The sequence below is a fragment of the Armigeres subalbatus genome, chromosome 1 (assembly GCF_024139115.2).
Source record: "Armigeres subalbatus isolate Guangzhou_Male chromosome 1, GZ_Asu_2, whole genome shotgun sequence".
Classification (NCBI taxonomy): Eukaryota; Metazoa; Arthropoda; class Insecta; order Diptera; family Culicidae; genus Armigeres; species Armigeres subalbatus.
In genome coordinates, this window is record NC_085139.1 from 149,799,755 (window position 1) to 149,817,344 (window position 17,590).

Below are 17,590 nucleotides of genomic sequence, written 5' to 3' on the forward strand. Positions count from 1 at the left end.
TAAATTACCTCGGGAAATAATTCCAAATTTTCACCGAAAATTACTCGGGGAAACTTTTGGAATTTAGAAGAAAAATCTTAGGATTTCAACAGATGGTCATTCAGCGGGATATTGCATGGAATTTACAAGAAAAGCATCGGAATTATCACGGAGAGTTCTTTGGAGTATTACCTGGAAGCTTTCAAGGTTATCAATTGGGAAATTTTACGGAATTTCCACGCAAAACTTTTTTCGAAATTCTGAAAACTCTTCGGTTTTCACAGTTTTGAATCGGCGTTGAGAATTACAGGTCAGATACGTGGCAGACTTTATCATTGGCGCGCCGATGCAAAAGTGTCGGCGATGTTGCGCACACCTCTAGGAGAAATCGAATTCAACAGGAATTAAATTAATTGGCTTTGAGATTTGATTTCAGGAGTTATAGACAGAGGATTAAATTTGATTTCGTTTCAAATTGATTTTTGTTTTGTTGGATTTTGTTATGTTTGAAATTTGAGTTTTGTTATAATGTTTAAATGGAAATGGAATTGAATAACTGATTTGCTTAAAACGTGGTTGATTTCCATATTTTTCAAATCACATATGATGTTTTGTAAAATTCGGAAAAGTCTACGGTCTACGTGGTTTGCGGACAGCCCCTTAGTCGAATGTAAAAAAAACTGTCTTCTACAAAATTGATAAACTTGGAAGCAAATAACGTGTGGCCACTAAAAAGGGAATTTCAATACTTCGATACTTTTCAGTGAGAACATTAATGCTTTCAGAGAAAAATTATCTTATGTTAATGAATCCTTAGAATATTCAGAAAATTGTCGCCCACACACTTTTACTCCAACATGTTCAGTTGTTTACAACATGCCGTCGAAACAGAAAGTACTTCAGCGCACATTGTACAATTCTTTCAAGCGAACAAATCAAGACAAACATTTGAAAAGGCGTAACAGCCAAAATTTATTTCTTCTGATTCTTCTTACACATATATAACTTTATATGCAGACGAAGAATCACAAGGAATATATTTTGGCTGTTATGCTCTTTTCAAATGTTGGTCTAGAAATATCGTGAGAAAAGTACACGGTAGACAATTTTAAGCGTGAAAATGATTCGAAAACTGTTAAAGGATTTTTGGTTTACTGAGCCTTGCATGCTCTGATATTTCCGAAAATACGATGCTATTTTGTAATCAGAGTTAGATTCTTGAATATTTCCATAAAAGCAGGAACTAACGATAGCAAAAACCCGACATCTACATATATAAAACTCAATGTTTGTATGTTTGTATATACACCCGATTCTTTTTTTACACGGGGGATGCGTGCCGTGTGAAAAAAATCCGTGTAAAAATAATCCGTGTTATTTGGAGAAACCGTGTAAAAAAAGCCGTGCAAAAAATATCCGTGTAAAAAAAGTAACCGGGTCTTTGTTAATCTGGGGGATGCGTTCCGTGTAAAAATAAATCCGTGTAAAAAAAATCCGTGTTATTTCGAGAATCCGTGTAAAAAAAATCCGTGCTATTTCGAGAAACCGTGCAAAAAAAAATCCGTGTTATTTCAAGAACCCGTGTAAAAAAAGCCGTGTAAAAAAAAATCCGTGTAAAAAAAGAATCGGGTGTATGTTTGTATGTATGTTCCAGCATAACTTCTGAACCCATTGACCGATTTCAACCAAATTTGGACACACATTATTTATCTTGAGGAGACGACGATAGGGGGGTTCGGGATGCTTTTTGAAAAAGGGGAGGGTGTTGGGGGAGGGGTATTGCTTAGTTATTGATCAACTCAGTGTACCTTCTGAACCCCTTGGCCGATTTCAACCAAATTTGAAACACACTTTCTTTATCTTAAGGAGACGACGATAGGAGTTTAGGGATGCTCTTTGGAAAAGGAGGAGGGGGTGGGGGAAGGAGTATTGATATGTTATCGCTCAACTCAGTGTAACTTTTGAACCCCTTGGCCGCTTTCAACCAAATTTGGGACACACTTTCTTTGTCTTAAGGAGACGACGATATGAGCGTTAGAGATGCTCTTTGAAAAAGAGGGAGGGTATGGGGAAGTGGTATTGCTTAATTATTGATCAACTCAGTGTAACTTTTGAACCCCTTGGTCGATTTCAACCAACACACATTCTTTTTCTTAAGGAGACGACGATAGGGGGGTTAGGGATGCTCCGAAAACCGATTGCCCGAATTCCTCAAAAACAGCAAAATCTCGCCAAAACCTTTTTCCTGGAAATAACATTTCCCCAAAAATGACTTTAACGAAAATGATTTCCCGAAAATTATTCTTCCCGATGCACATATCCCAGAATACGACATTTCCCTGAAAATAACATATCCCTTAATGAAGCAAGCCATTAGCATAACACAGTTTGGTCTAAGGTCATTCGACATGAGAAGGCATTTGGGATAGTTATGACCAGCATCAGGAAAACCATTCATAGAAAGCATGCATTTGCTGGGTTCAAATCAATGATAATTGTTACCCTTCATTGGAATCATAGTTTGCTCAGTGAAAAGCAATGATTAATGTGGTTCCTTCTGGATGGTGGATGTGTTTGCTTCTTTTAAAATATGCGTTTGCCCGGAATAAGGCATCGGTAGATGTTTTTTCTTCTTTAGAAATAGACTTTTGCCCGGAATAAGGCGATCCCTTCTTCAAAATTAGTCAATGTTCCCAAAAGCCTCCTTTCAATCAAATGATGAAGTATGAATAGGTAAACACAATTACCCTGTTGACCATTCGGTTTTATCATTTCCGATTGTGAAAAAGAAACTGTGAATCAAACTGGCAATTCCGAGCAAGGCCGGGTACATAAAGCTAGTGAAAAAATACCGGAATGAAAAGTTCACAACAAATTTGTCTTCTTTTTTGTTGCTAACATCTTTGTCATTACTATCTATGACAAAAGCAAAGCTTTGTCGCTGGTTATTTTTTGTTGCTTGTTTTGCATGTGCATAAAAAAAATGATTCCCTGATGGTGACCTGTGAATCAAATTCGCCGGAAAAAGGGACAATTTGTGGAATTCTTGGATTTAATGAATGCAAAAATTTGCTTCTCGCGAAACCTACATTTTTTTAATGACAGTTGAAGCGATAATTGTGTTAGTATATGTATTATACATATTTCAATAATGAAATTAACATTCAAAATTAAAGTATATTTTTGTACAATGTTATGGTGTGGTAAAAACTGTAAAGTATGCACGATTAAACTTTTTCGAGCCGAATTTTACACCTACCCCCTTTTCACACTTCCACCATTGCATCTTCTAAAATTGCATGTGCCAAAATTTTATGCAGTTTATGTTACGTAGTACTGCAGAACTACCGCTGGTTGGCATATCTTGTGTGGCAAACACAATAGAAGCACTATCCATCCCTAGACGGTAGACTAGCCCAAGACTACGCGCAGCAGCTGGAAGTGGCAATCCCAACGGAAGAGCAGCTAGGCGCAGCGCCTCTTTAAGATGGCTGGAGAGATATTCGATCTGTTATTGGAAGCACCGCAACCGCTGCACTAGGCACGGTGGCTCCGGATCAGAGAAACGACTGGTATGACGGCGAATGTGAGCAGTTAGTTGAGGAGAAGAATACAGCATGGGCGAGATTGCTGCAACACCGCACGAGGGCGAACGAGGCACGATACAAACGGGCGCGGAACAGACAAAACTCGATTTTTCGGAGGAAACATCGTCAGCAGGAAGATCGGAAGGAACTGTACCGCGCAGATAACGCACGAAAGATCTATGAGAAGTTAAACCGTTCACGTGAAGGCCACGTGCCACAGCCCGATATGTGTAAGGACATAAACGAGAACCTTCTTACAAACGAGCGTGAGGTGATCCAAAGGTGGCGGCAGCACTACGAAGAGTACCTGAATGGCGATATGGCAGACAACGGTGACGGTATGGTAATGAATCTAGATGCACGCGCGCAGGACATGCGACTTCCGGCCCCGAATCTCCAGGAAATCCAGGAGGAGATCTCCCGGCTGAAAAACAACAAAGCCCTTGGAGTTGACCAACTACCAGGAGAGCTGTTTAAACACGGTAGTGAGGAACTGGCTAAAGCGCTGCACTGGGTGATTACCAAGGTTTGGGAGGATGAGGTTCTGCCGTAAGAGTGGATGGAAGGTGTCGTGTGTCCCATCTACAAAAAGGGCGATAAGCTGGATTGTAGCAACTACCGAGCAATCACATTGCTGAACGCCGCCTACAAGGTACTCTCCCAAATTTTATACCGCCGACTAACACCTAATACAAGAGAGTTCGTGGGGCAGTACCAGGCGGGATTTATGGGTGAACGCTCTACCACAGACCAGGTATTCGCCGTACGTCAGGTATGGCAGGTATGGCAGCTATGGCAACTAATGCACGAAAACGGATTTCCGGATAAACTGATACGGTTGATCAAGGCGACGATGGATCAGGTGATGTGCGTAGTTCGAGTTTCAAGGGCATTCTCGAGTCCCTTCGAAACGCGCAGAGGGCTACGGCAAGGTGATGGTCTTTCGTGTCTGCTTTGGAGGGAGTAATACGAAGGACAGGGATTGACACGAGTGGTACGATTTTCACGAAGTCCATCCAGTTATTTGGTTTCGCCGACGACATGGATATCATGGCACGTAACTTTGAGAGGACATCAGACTGAAAAGCTAAGCTAAACGGATTGGACTAGTCATCAACACGTCGAAGACGAAGTACATGATAGGAAGAGGCTCAAGAGAGGTCAATTTAAGCCACCCACCACGAGTTTCTATCGGTGGTGACGAAATAAAGGTGGTTGAAGAATTCGTGTACTTAGGCTTACTGGTGACCGCCGATAACGATATCAGCAGAGAAATTCAGAGACGCATCATGGCAGGAAATCGTACTTACTTTGGACTCCGCAAAACGCTCCAATCGAATAGAGTTCGCCGCCGCACCAAACTGACTATCTAAAAAACGCTTATTAGACTGATAGTTCTCTACGGGCACGAGACCTGGACGATGCTCGTGGAAGACCAATGCACACTCGGAGTTTTCGAAAGGAAAATTCTGCGTACCATCTATGGTGAAGTGAACCACGAGTGGAATGAACCACAAGTTGCATCAGCTGTTGGGAGAACCATCCATCGTTCACACCGCGAAAATCGGAAGACTGCGGTGGGCCGGGCACGTAGCCAAAATTTCGGACAGTAATCCAGTGAAAATGGTTCTCGAAAACGATCCAACGGTAACAAGAAGGCGAGGTGCACAGCGGGCAAGCTGGATCGATCAGGTGCACAGCGGGCAAGCGCCAACCACGCAGTCTGCGGAGGTCCGACGATGTGCGGACCCTCCGCAGACTGCGTGGTTGGCGAAGTGCAACCGAGCTGAATGGAGAAGACTTTTATGTATTGCACAGGCCACTCCGGCACCAGCCTTAGTCTGGTAATAAAAAAAATAAATAAATCCCCAGGGTGTCGAGAATCCATCGCGTGGAAAAGCATCTTAGACCAGACCGATAACCGATCTTGCCATTTCCAGTTTGGTAATCCTACACCTTTGCAGTAATCCTACACACACGTGGCGGTTAATTTTTTTTAAAATGATCAAAGGAGCTGCATCCAGCGACTACCTGGCGCTAGTTTTTGACAGCGATCAAAAGTAGTGCGAAGGATTGGAATTTTTGTAACGCACTGTACAATAAGTATTTCTAAAAAAAGTTCATAAAACAAAAGGCTTACTGTATCATTTAAATAGCGTGTAGCGTGCAAAAGAAATGCCTATGTGAAAACACAAATGCAAAATAAAAAATCCCTATCACTTTCGTGCCGAAACACTCATCAGATCAAATTGATACCTCTTGTTGGCCTTCCCGTGGATTGATTAGCCTAATTCAATCATTCTGATTGTTCTAACCGCAAACAACACTAATGCGATACGTAAAAACCCACGTCATCAAATAGTGGAAGACTAAAAAGCGATTTCTCTTCACCCTAGTACCCAGTAGATTAATGTTTTGGCAAATAAATTATACTGCTGCGAAGAGCCGTAGACTGCGAAAACTGGAAAACTTTCAGTCTATTTGCTCACCGCAGTCGGAGGAGTGGAAGGGGGGAGAAGGATACTTACCCTTCGTTTGTTTTTGATGTTCTCTAGTTGTCTTTGCGTACACTCCCCTATGCTCTTCGAACCCCACAGCTCCAGTCCCACTCGCGCGTACGTAAAAGACATTGATCCGATCGGCAGGAAATATGTCAGAAACATGAAAATTACGTTATATCTGGGGGAGTGGCAGAGACAGAGGAATATCTTTCGCATTAGAGAACAGCGGACTAAATTAGCTCGAGGAGTGAAATCAATCAAAGATTAATTTTTGCCCATGGCAATTGACAGGGGGTCGATACTTACACATATTCCTGCATTGAGTGGTTCGAAGGCCCGTCTGGCCATTCCGAGTAGCAGACTACTCGGTCCTGCAGCTCGAAGGTCGTGAAGAACAACAACATGGGGCTGGAGATTACTATTCCTATTATCCAGATGGCAGCTGCTATACAAAGTGTTGCACGTTTGCCCATGCGAGGCCTCAAGGGGTTCATAATGGCCATGTACCTGATTGGAGATATGCCAAAAAATGAAATCATTAGTGAATGTTAGAATGTGAATGACCTTCAATAGTCAAGATTTATATGTAATTAAAGACAGAAGCTCAGTGTAAAATAATTGATCATAGGGTTATGAGAATCAGTAGGGTAGCCACAAAATTGAACTGGGAAAGGATTCTGAATGAAGTTTGATTAAGCATTTTAAATGTTATATCTCCTAAAATGGCTATTTTATTCAATTCAGCTTCACCTTCCTTTAGAATTCCATTCAAATATATTGTCTTTTGGCGCCTTCTCATATTCTATTTGGCAAGATTGTTTTCGAATTTTAAAGAATGCTCCGAATAGACTTTTCCAAATAGACTATATTGTCACATTTGCTATTTATATCCTGGTGTACGATAGAAAACTTTGCATTTTTTAATACTAAATGATTCATTTGAAAGGCAACAAACGCCTATTTTAACGAAATGATCCACAGTAATTTTAAATTAATAGGTATATATAGAAATCAACACAAACTGTGTTTTCCTTTGTTAATTGATCATGCATACATTCGATGCTCGTAGCTCACATTCTTTTGGTCAGATGACATGAGGGCAATCTTTACATTGATTCATATGGAGTTGTGCTACTCTTATTTGAGTATGCACCCGATTCTGTTTCAACACGAAATTTTTTACACGGTGGTGTAAAAAAATCCCATACCAAATTTTTGCTAAGTTGCCCCATTTTGCATGATTACACGGATTTTCAAATTTTGAACTAAATTTTTTTTTCACTCGGGACGCATCCCCTTATAAAAAAATCGGGTTTACGTCAACCGTAATGCAGATATAAAGATTTGATTTTATTTCTGGAAAGGATATTTTTAGCAATAAAAAAAACATAAATGCTGCTACTGGTCTATGGTACCGGATCAGACAGTTTTCTAGTTGTCCGCATTGTTGCGCTGATAGTCGTCTTTTTTTCTCGGAACATGTCAACGGTGCTTGGAGTACGCTGAGCAGCAGCACGTGAAGATCTCGGGTATCATGTGCAAGGATTGTCTGCTTCAAGGAAATATTGAGAAACGATAAACAAGTTATGCGTGGCCAGAGTTGTTGCTCATAGAAATGAGATTGTGGCTTTGCTTTGATTGAATTCGTGCAGTTGTTTGTGTTTACGAAGTCTAGGATGCTCAGTCAGGCTCAACTAAGTACATGAAATAAGCAGTCTGGATGATGTTTTGATTAAAATATTTATGGTGCATTATGGAGATTATCGAATCCTTGAGTCATTTTTTATCAAATCCATTTTACCGAGAAAATGTTAAATAAATGTCAACTTTCTTTTAGATTCGGAAACATTTTATCATGTCAACGTGTTAATTATGTTCATAGGCGACAACACGGATCGAAATTCTTCTAAGGTTACCACTCAACCACAGGTTACTTAATCCAATGTATCTATCATAGAAACATCATATATACGTGAAAACCACCTTTCTAAATCCCCCCCCTTTTATGCTTGAGAAAACTAGGTGGCTTCGGAGCATTATTTTATGATAATTAGATAATATTTGATTATATGGTTCACAAAACAACATTCATGATCAGAGCTATATAAATACTTGAATAATCAAAGAAATCAACTGACGGAATAAATATTGTTAACGAGAAAGGTCAATTGAGGAATTATTTTCACTCTTTGCTCTTTTACTATCTTTGCTCCAAAGTACGCACGTCTATCACACATGTATCATTTGAAACCAAGCTGCAGATAAAAATAGAATTCAGTTATCAGGACCCTTCTCAATTAGCGTGCCTCCCAACTGAAAGGTTTGCCTGGCTTGTGTTTCGTTCGGCAATCACCATAAAACAATGCTCATCCCTGTCAAACACATTATTGCGAGCATCGAACGACTTGTGTGCGGATTTCTGAACGATATGCTTGGAAACCTATTTGCAATTACATTCAATTCCGATGGAAATGTTTTCGCTCTATTTCCGTCTGATTCTTTTATTTACTTGAAAGGGGTGGTGCATCCTGGATCAAAAGAGTTGCAATCTGGATTGCGCTTTGTGGTGAGATGCACTATTCGTTCGTTCCGCATTACACAATGCTTTAGAGATGCTTCCTGCATTGATAGGTGGTACACGTTCGTAACATCGACAAGCTGAATAAGCAGGGTTTAGGTGTAGGTTACATTCCGCAAGATTATGGCATCCCAAGCGTGTTATGTATGCAGAACGAAGATGCCAAGAGCACAATAATGGTGTGAACAAAAGATGAAACTGAAGAACGTCTTCGGATTCCAATCGGTTTTTAGTCTTGCCATTTCATTATGGTATATTGAAAGGTTATAACATCTCGTGTGGCATAAATTTTCCTCCGGGAGAAAAACACCTTTTCGGTATTTCCACGTTTTTGCCGTATTTGAGGGAGATTTTAAAATTGCTTCAACACTGAGAGCTCCTGCTGATCCAGAAGGGGGCTAACCTTGACTTCAAGATGTTCAAAGTTGAAAAATATCATCAGCTTAGGTTGTAGTGTGACTTCCTGCAAATGTCACACACCAGTTGCTTAAACTAGCAGTTTTTTTTTTAAACTTTATTAATGTGTTTTTTATTAAACTAGCAGTCATTTTTGCACTGATATTGGATTTTAGCTTATCAAACACAGTCTCTGATACTGAACAAATTTCAGTCATTCATTCTTTGCCGATCGTTTGAAGCAGCCGGTTGTGAAGGACCGTGTCTCATCGCAGGCAAAAGCTTAGTTTTTCACTGTGAGTTTTTTTCTCAATTGAGTTTTTTTATATCCTGAGTTATCCACCGTGAAACAAGTGATTGCCTAAGGCGATTCACGATCGCGAAGAAGTTGTGCGTACGGCAAGGGTCGCGCGTACATTATAAAAAAGTGATTAAACTATTAATCACCGTCATCGGTGGTCCCCATCCAGTGGAGGACCGAACATCGAAAACAAAACAGCAGAAAGGGAACGGATAAGTAGAGCACATTTTATCTTATTGTATCCACTGTTCCCATTGTACCTATTCTGCACTCACCACACAGCAGTGGTCGAGCTGTTATTTTGTTTGTCTGTCGCCAGTTAACGCCGTCATCCCTAGGGTGTGAAAAAAATAGGGTGACCAGTAAAATTTAAAATTTGATTGAATTTATTAATATTATTAACATTTTTTTTTTCTTTTTTTTTTTGCTTTACTATAAAGTTAATCTAGTTATAAGTTTCCAAGCACCTTTTTTTTTTATTATTATTATAGAGTTTTGGCACTTCCTCAGCAAGCGTGCTGGGAATTTTCACCTACCCCGGGCAATCTGAATGCCAAAGGGGATTAGGCTCTGTGGATCTCATTCGCCGGTTGACTTAAAATCCTATAATAAACGTTTGCACCGGATGTATTAGTTATGGTGGTTCAGGAATCTTCTTACGATGCTGCAAGTTCCAAGAACCACTGTCTTTTGGATGCTATGGAGGTTATGAGATAGTTCCAGCTCTCCTAAGGATCTCAGAAGAGATTTCAGGACGATTCCGGTAGCTGAGATAACAACTGAATTATACGCACGTCCTGCAGGTGCCACATCTGTTTCAACTTCTCCGCCAAGTCGTGGTACTTCGTTATCTTGTTGGAGAATGTTGTTTTGGACATTATGGTCTAGCGGTACAGTAATGTCGATGAGGGTTACCCGCTTCATCCTTTGTCGTAGACCACAATATCGGGCCGATTGGCACGAATGAGGACATCCGTTATGATCTCGCGATCCCAGTACAGCTTCACGAAACTATTTTCCAGAACCGGGACAGGCACATATTTGTAGTAGGCGACAAACTGGTTAACCAAGTTGTGCTTTAAAGCAAGCTGTTGGTGCACAATCTTGGCTACTTCGTTATGACGACCGAGATAGGCTGAATCAGCTAAGGCTGAACACCCGGACACGATATGTTCGATCGTCTCTCCTACTGAATTGCACTTCCTGCAGCGGTCCTCCACGTTTTCGTGCAATATATAGTGCCGATAGTTCTTCGTCGCAATTACCCGGTCCTGGATGGCTACCATGAATCCTTCTGTTTCCGAGAAGAGTTCACCCCGCACCAGCCACGTATTCGACGCCGCTTTGTCGATATATTCCAGCTCCAGTTGATGGGGTGCGTCCCATGTAACTCCTTCTGCTTCCACGATGCGATCATCTCGTCGACAGATTTGATGTCGCAATTCAGCTGATAGTCCTCCTGCGCCAGATGCAGGGCACTGAATCCGTGGTCAGCTTCACACACAGCGCGATAGATTTCGTGGCGGTTCTGGCTTTCCACGAAGTATCTTCGCAACTGCTGGATCTGAGAAACACATAGTGTTTGTATATCGGTGACGCCTCTTCCTCCTACTGTACGTGGCAGGGTGACTCTCTCAATGGACGATTTTTGGATGACGCATGCGATGCTTAGTGAACGCCACTCGTACTGCTCGTTTTAACGCCTTGGTCCACTTCACCACCCAGAAACTGTACGTCAACAAGGGCACAGCAAACGTGTTTATCGCCTTCACCTTGTTGCCGGCCGACAAGAGGCTCTTCAAAATACCGTTGACACGATGCAAGAACTTTTCCTGCAGCTCTTTCTTGATCGTCGTATGGCGAATTCCTTTCAGTTGCAGGAAACCTAGGAACTTGTACGTTTCGCCTTCAACCATGTTTCGAATCTCCTCCTGTTCGTTGACGCGGAAACTGTCGGCATCCACCAGGTGACCCCGGTGTAGATGTATGGATCGACATTTATCGATACCAAACTCCATCCGGATGTCGTTGCTGAATACCGTTACAAGCCGCAGAAATTGATGCAGCTTCTCCACAGATTCCGCAAACAGCTTCAAGTCGTCCATAAAGAAGGTGTGGGTAATGTTTGTACTCCTTTCCCCACTCTTCAAATGATAGCCATAGTTGTGTTGGTTGAGTGCTCTGCTAAGAGGGTTCATGGCAAGGCAAAACCATAGAGGACTAAAGGTATCGCCTTGGAATATGCCCCTCCTGATGCTGAGAGTCCTGGACCGTAACACCTTTTCTCCGTCGGTAATGTGTAGGGATGTGCTCCACATCCCCATAGCGTGCTGCATTAGCCTGATGACGTTACCGTCTATCTTATACAACTGCAGTACCTTAAGAAGGTACGAGTGAGGTACTGAGTCGTATGCCTTTTTATAGTCGATATACGCCATGCTCAGGTTTCTTTGCTTGTGGGTGGCCTGCCCAACAACGACTGCATCAATGATGACCTGATCCTTGCAGCCTCGTGTGTTACGTCGACAACCTTTTGTTCCTCGGTCATCAGGTTGTTGACGTCGCAATGGTTCTGCACCCTCCTCGCTATTACCGATGACAGCACTTTGTACAGACTCGAAAGGCACGTTATTGGTCTGTACTTGGCTGGGTTCAAAGTGTTCCGATCCTTCGGCAGAAGATAAGTGACACCCCTAGTGATGAATTCCGGTAGCTGCCCGGGGTTATCTAGTACCGTGTTGAAGCATTCCGCCATCCGCCCATGGACCGTTGTGAGTTTTTATACCAGAAATTATGCACAAAATCGGGTCCTGGTGCAGCCCAATTCCTGGTATACCGAGTAGCCTCACGTATGTCTTGGGCGGTCACGTTGATAGCGGTCATGTCTCCAATTCCACCACAATATTGCTCTTCTTCTGCCATCCACACCCCGTCGCCGTTGTGTATGACGGGGTTCTCCCATAGATTGGACCAAAATTGACTTCTCCAATCTCCGGAAGGCCCTCGCCAAAGTCGGCTTTGTCGTTTCGGATGTGGTTGTAGAACTCCCTTTCGTTGATGTTGAACATTCGATTTTGCTCCTTCCTCTTCGAACATTCTCCATAACGTCGCAGTCGCTTAGCAAGAGCACTCAACCGCTGTACATGGGTGTCGAGGATCTCAGTTATGTTCGCCTCGGTGAGATCACGGAGTTCTGTGGGTTTCACAATCTCAGCAACATTCCGAACTAGCCTGGTTGATCGATTCCCCTTCTTGTACTGTGTTAATCGACCAACCTTTGACCGCAGTGTGGCGATGCGGGTCTCCAGACGTCGCATCCACGCGGGTTTTCGTGCTTTGGGGCGTGCGCGTCCATCACTCTCACCTTGTGGGCGCGTTCGCAATCCCAACGTTCTTACAACAGCCACTGCAGCCGAATACACGATAAATTGCAGCTCCTCAAGGTTCTCCACGGTTTCCAAGTACTGTGGCAAAATATCCTGGTTAAGGATGCTTACTGTACTCGTCAACCGATAGGAGTACTGCAACTTGGGTATCCGGTGTCGGGACATGGGGTCTGTCCCACGGAACTGTGTAACTGCTGTGCCCATATGATTAGCTAGTTCGTCCTTTAATTGCTGTCGTTGCAATTCCACTGTTGGTCCTGGAGCGGCGGGTGCAATCGAATCGCGACGGTTACTTGCGATTGATGCATCCAACCCAACAGAACTCCCTTCTCGACGTATCGCTCGATCTTGCCTCCTCCTCCTCTCCTAATTCCCTCTGCACTTCCCGCTTGATGTACTCTACGTCTTCTGGAGTCAGCATATTATGTGACATAATAGCTCTCTGGCGTGTGTACAATTTGTTCTGGTCAAGCTGGGGTGCAAACCGAGGGAACCTCTCATTGAACATCTCCAGCATCGCCGGTCTGCCGGACATATCCGTCTCCATCCTGGTGCAAACGTAAGTAGCAACGGATCACGTACTGATTCATCTCCCTTGTCCACATGATCCGTTGCCGTCGGCGGCCCGCTAACGTGAGTGATTGACGTCGATCAACCACAGCAACATCAGCAGGTGCAGCATTGCCTTGGTGATTTCTTCTGCTGCCGTTTCTGTTTTGCCTTGTCGGCACGGGCTGAGCCCGATGACTAGAGGGTCGCTGTTGCACCTCTCCTTCCTCTAGCCGCTGGCCGCTCGCTCTGTCCCCCGTTCCAGGACCAGCTCCAGTAGGGGCTCCCTCCTCAGGCAATCGCATGGGTGGTATTGTTCTTGAGCGTAACTCCATATTTGGGTGTGCTTTCATTCCCGGAAGCTACGGGTTCTGTAAAGTTATTTAATTCTTTACAGTGCTAAATAGCTAGGTTCAAGCGCCAGTGCTCGCCCGAGGGTGGTTTTTCATTGGTGCTTAGGAATTGGGCCTTCAGCTCCCACCTACTCGAAATGGTGGTTTTTCATGGACGCCCAGGGTATTTCACCTGAGCTCCCACCTACAATTATTATTATTATTATTATTATTATTATTATTATTGTGTTGTTTCAATTATTTGCGTTCAAATTACGCATTAGATGGATGAAGCAAACGGGGGCGATACGCCTCCTAAAGATAATGTAGTTCGCATCGCGATTCTACCAGGCATCCTCACCTGGGCCTTGGGTTGTTTACTTTCGGCAGAAAGTAAAAAGCTTAGATTTTCTAGGAATTAAACGTGACTTGACGCGTCGTTTTCCGAAAACTGATTTTCATCAGATTAATCGGAACAAACTACGTGTAACCGCACCTACATACCAGGATGCAAATGCTATCGCAAAAGACCAAAACTATAATGTGGAATATTTGGTTTATGCGCCCTCGCGGGAGGTCGAGATTGAAGGCGTAATTAACGCAGCGAGCCTGTCTTGCAAGGATGTACTTGCAGGAAAAGGCCGTTTAAAGAATGCCCTGCAGTCTACCGTGGATATTCTGGACTGCAAGGAATTGCATTCAGCAGCTAGCGGTAGACGGTAAAAAAGTATATTCGAAGTCAGGTTCGCTACGGGTAACGTTTGCCGGTTCGATACTCCCAAAATATGTAGATATCGAAAATATGTTGTTTCCGGTGCGTCTTTTTGTACCCAGAGTTTTCAATTGTACCAACTGCAAACAGTTGGGGCACACTGCCGAGTTTTGCGACAACAAGCCCCGTTGTGGCAAATGTTTTGAAAAGCATAGGGAGGTTACAAGTTACAAAGTGCGCTTATTGTGGCATGGACCCTCCCCATGGTTTGCAAGAATGTCCGGTGTACAAAAAGCGCACCCAAAAAGTTAAGCGTTCGTTGGTACAGCGCTCTAAGCAGTCGTATGCAGAAATGGTGAAGTCGCAAGACACATCCGCAACTGCCAACGCAACGGCTGCTATTTCAGCTGCCGTTCAAGTAAGTGATTTTATGATGTGATTTCCATAGACGAATCGGACTCTGACGTAGCCGATATGGATGATTCTGCGGAGGTACACATACCCGAAAAGAGGAAGAAACTATCTTCCCCAGGATTGCGCCGTAATAAAACATAAATCATCACTATAAGCTTGCCAAAATCTGATGGTAAGGGGAGATTATTTAAAATTCCGAAGCAGCCTGTCTATACTGCTCCTTTTGACCCATGTTGCAGTAAGACATTCCCGCCATTGCCTAAAACTGATGTTACAAAGAAACATCAGTCAAGGAATATCTCTGAGCAGAAAACTGCTACTCGCACTTCCAAGAAAAGAATCTCGTCCAAGCGAGGATTGATATCCTTTAAGGACCTTGTGGATCGTATTTTGAACTTATTCAATATTCCGAATTCATTGAGGCCAATCATTGACCTCTTTATTCCAACAGTTGAAAGTTATCTGAAGCAATTGACTGTTTCATGGCCCTTCTTGCAGGACTTGTATCTTTCGATGGATAATACGGCCATACAAGATACAATCACTGTGCTGCAGTGGAACTGTCATAGTCTGAAACATAAATTGACGTGTTTAAGTTTTTAATTCGCAACACCGATTGCGATATATTTGCACTCTGTGAAACATGGCTTTCTTCTGAAGATGAAATCAACTTCCACGATTTTAACATTATTCGCCAAGATCGGAATGATCATTATGGTGGCGTTCTTTTGGGAATCAAAAATGTCACACTTTCTACAGAATTCCATTCCGACTGTTAATGGTTTAGAAATCGTCGCTTGCCAAGTAAATGTAAAGAATAAAGACCTTTGCATAGCTTCAGTGTATATTCCCCAAATGCCTCACTTAATCGTCGGCATCTTTGGAGCGCAGTCTCTTTTATCATCCCAATTTTAATACTGGGTGATATTAATGTACATGATGGGGCGAAACCAGATACGATAACAGAGTGCCTATTTTTTATGACTTGTGTGATGATTTCAACTTGATTATCTTGAACACAGGTGAAGTGACTCGAATAGGACCTCAAAGTGAAGAAAGTCGAATAGATCTGTCCTTATTGTCAAATTAACTATCATTAGATTGTACACGGAAGGTTATCCAAGATCCCCATGGTAGTGACCACATGCCGATAGTCACCACAATCAAAAGTGGCTTTCAACGATCAGAGCCAGTTAATGTTCCTTTTGACCTCACGAGGAACATTGACTGGCAAAAATTTGCATCGGCGGTAAAAATTGGTATTGAAGCAACTGATATTCTTCCTCCACTGGATGAGTATCGATTCCTTACCGAATTGATTCATAAAAGCGCACTAGAAGCTCAGAAACGACGCGTTCCAAGTACATCTGTCATAAGAAGACCAGCCACTCCTGGATGGGATGATGAATGTACTAAGTTGTATTCTGAGAAATCTAATGCCTTTAAGGCTTTTCGTAAACACGGAAGGTCTGAGCTTTTCGAAGAGTATTTGAGGCTTGAAAGAAAGCTTAAAAATCTTCTTAAAGCTAAAAAACGTAGCTACTGGCGACGTTTTGTCGAGGGACTATCGCGAGAAACCTCAATGACAACACTTTGGAAAACGGCCCGCAACATGCGGAACCGCATTTACACTAACGAGAGTGAAGAATACTCCAATCGATGGATATTCAACTTCGCAAAAAAGGTCTGTCCAGATTCCGTACCAGCAGAACCGCTATTTCGAGAATCAATCACTGATCCCGGTTCTTTGGGTGGACCATTCTCAATGCTGGAACTTTCTATGTCTCTTCTTTCATCAAACAATTCTTCTCCGGGATGCGATAATATCAAATTCAATCTTCTAAAAAACCTCCCAGATATCGCTAAAAGACGATTACTTGACCTGTACAACTGTTTCATGGAGTACAACATCGTACCACCAGAATGGCGCCAGGTCAAAGTAATAGCTATTCAAAAGCCTGGGAAACCAGCGTCTAATCACAATTCATACCGACCGATTGCCATGCCATCATGCATGAGAAAATTATTGGAGAAAATGATCCTTTCAAGAATTGACCATTGGGTCGAGCAAAATGCATTACTGTCAAATACTCAATTCGGGTTTCGAAAAGGTAAAGGAACAAATGACTGTCTAGCGTTGCTCTCTTCAGATATACAGCTGGCCTATGCGCACAAGGAGCAACTGGCTTCAGTTTTCTTGGATATTAAGGGCGCTTTTGATTCTGTTTCCATAGAAGTACTGTCGGAAAATCTGCACAGTAGTGGATTACCCGTTATTTTGAATAATTTCTTGTATAATTTGTTGTCAGTAAAACACATGAACTTTACTCTCGGCACTCTGACAACTTCCGGTAGGAGCTTGATGGGCCTGCCCCAAGGTTCATGGTTAAGCCCCTTGCTTTTACAATTTCTATGTTAAAGATATTGACAATTGTTTGGAAGGACAATGCACGCTTAGGACAACTTGCAGATGATGCCGTGATCTCCCTAAGAGGTTCATGTGCAAATGTCCTGCAAAGACCATTGCAAAATTCCTAAATAATCTGACTGTTTGGGCCAGACATTTAGGGATCGAGTTCTCTCCGCAAAAAACTCAATTGGTAGTGTTTACTAAGAAGCGGTACCCAGCTCAACTGAAACTAAAGCTGTTGAAAGATGACATAAACCAATCTTTATCTTCTAAATACCTTGGCGTCTGGTTTGATTTCAAATGTACCTGGAAAACCCATATTGATTATTTGTTAGAGAAATGCCGAAAAAGGATCCATTTTCTCCGTTCTATCTCCGGAACTTGGTGGGGCGCTCACCCGGAAGACCTCATCAAACTATACAAAACGACTATTCTCTCTGTTTTA

The 17,590-nt window shown here is 42.7% G+C and overlaps 1 protein-coding gene across 6 annotated transcripts in view; it reads right to left on the reverse strand.

Annotated features, from left to right (window-relative positions):
- The window catches only part of LOC134205256 (tachykinin-like peptides receptor 99D), a 153,230-nt gene that overhangs the window by 26,099 nt on the left and 109,541 nt on the right, over positions 1-17,590 (reverse strand). For all 6 annotated transcript variants that reach the window (XR_009978101.1, XM_062680348.1, XM_062680347.1 and 3 more), the window contains 2 exons: positions 6,374-6,574; positions 6,095-6,245 (listed from right to left, as the gene is read on the reverse strand). Coding sequence is in view for 5 of the 6 variants with exons in the window: in XM_062680348.1 (XP_062536332.1) it covers positions 6,095-6,245; positions 6,374-6,574 (352 nt within the window). In the remaining variant the exon portion in view is untranslated. The remainder of the gene's footprint in view (positions 1-6,094; positions 6,246-6,373; positions 6,575-17,590) is intronic.